The sequence below is a fragment of the Pteropus alecto genome, unplaced genomic scaffold, assembly GCF_000325575.1.
Source record: "Pteropus alecto unplaced genomic scaffold, ASM32557v1 scaffold338, whole genome shotgun sequence".
Taxonomy (NCBI): Eukaryota; Metazoa; Chordata; class Mammalia; order Chiroptera; family Pteropodidae; genus Pteropus; species Pteropus alecto.
In genome coordinates, this window is record NW_006441995.1 from 3,507,239 (window position 1) to 3,509,015 (window position 1,777).

The window sequence follows — 1,777 nt, forward strand, 5'->3', positions numbered from 1 at the left end:
TCTTGCTAGGCCCCTCTGTGGTCCATGCCCATAGAACATTGCTCTTTTCTGATAATGACCTAAAAGTTTTTGACTTGAACTCTCCAGGAATATTTATATTTGAATAAAGCTCTCTGGAAAACTGGAAAAAAAAATCTGAGTCAAAGAAATAGAACAATTTTAGGCCACATGACAAGTTGGTAGGAGAGATACTTTAGGAGGTGGTGATTTCCCATAAGCCTCTAAATCAGAGAATACAGTCTATTAGCAGTCTTTTTTGGCAAAGCAGAAAGGCAACCATAATTGGAGATTGGGGTAAAATATTTCCAAAGTATTCTTCCAGTATTTAAGGCTATATAGTTTTTTTTAAAATTAAAAATTATTGGGGTGGTATTAACAAAATCAAATAAGTTTCAAGTGTATCATTCAATAGTAAATCATGTATATGTATTTTGCATTGTGTATTCACTATCCAGAGTTAGATTTCTGATTGTCACCAAATTTTTGACCTTTTTAATGCCTATTTACTTCCCCCCTTACCACCCTTCCCTCTGGTAACCACTAATCCACTGTCTGTGTCCATGAGTCTCTGTCATGTTTGTTTGTTGCTTTCAGTTTTATATCCCACATACGAGTGACAGCATGTGGTTTTCAACTTTTTCTTAGACTATATATTTTTAAAGAAGGTTAGGCACAATCATCTCTCAGCCTCTTAGTCTATCATTGGTTGTTTATAATCAGTGTGAGTTTATTATTTTAGAATAAAAGAAGAGTAGAGAGAGACAATCTTACTTTAGTATAGCTTTTCATAAAACCTTTAAGATTTACAGACCTCCCACAATGACACATACTATCCCCCACCCCACATATGCATATGGTCACATGGACATAAAACACCTAATTCCTTAAGATACCATGTTGCTTACCTACAGATTCCTCCATGCCCTGAGTCATATCTTGGCTTTTGCAGGCTCCCTAAGAGTATCACCTAAGTGTCGGAAATAGTAAGGCTAAAAATCAAAGAAGCAGGTTAGCAAGTTTCTTGTACAAGATTCACATAAGGTTTTCTAAATGAAAGTCCCTCCTCCACTTGGTCGGCACAGTGATCTGGAAGCTTCCAGCAATGGGCTGCTGTTGAAGAGGACGGTGCTGTATTCTACCTCTATGCCATTTTCTTGCTTCTGACCTCCTGCTGACCAACAAAATGGCTGCATCTCACCGACTATTGTTCCTTTGGTGGAGACCAGAGTATCTAAGAAGGAAGAAATTAGAGACTGGAATTCAAACCATTTTTGTAGACCAAAGGAGCTCTTCTTTCTAAACTTGGGTCCATTGATCACAAATGTGGGAGTGATTTTCAGTGGCCTCTTCACTGGCCTGGTGTTGATAAAGCCTTTGTGGTGATCTTGCTGATTGTTCTACTTGGTGAAAGTCACTCACACCAACTGGGCATGCTCAGTGGACTAGAATTCCTGCCAGGGGCAGTTGAATGGAATGTCCAACTGACAGCAGCAAAGTAAAGCCTTCTCTGTCTCTCTACCCACTCTCACTGCCCCCCATCACTGACTCGGCCTCACTTTAGGCTCAGGCTTTTTCTCTATTTTTCTGGTTTTCAAATCTTTTTTTTTTTTTTAACCCATACCCCTTGTCTATAACGTTTTCCACTTTATTAGTATGGACCTAAATCTGGTCTCAGTGCCCCGCTAACCCTAAATCTATATGACCACAATTTGGGTCCAGATAGTATGTTAAGATGGCAGATGTTAGAGGGAGTGGGAATGGGGTACTAGCAGTCTAT

General features: G+C 39.3%; 1 protein-coding gene across 1 annotated transcript in view; it reads right to left on the reverse strand.

The window, feature by feature from the left end:
• MROH2B (maestro heat like repeat family member 2B) overlaps positions 1-933 on the reverse strand; it is a 54,006-nt gene extending 53,073 nt beyond the window's left edge. Inside the window, exon 1 of the mRNA XM_006919520.2 lies at positions 906-933. Within this exon, the coding sequence (XP_006919582.1) occupies positions 906-933 (28 nt within the window). The remainder of the gene's footprint in view (positions 1-905) is intronic.
• Between the last annotated feature and the right edge of the window lie 844 nt (positions 934-1,777).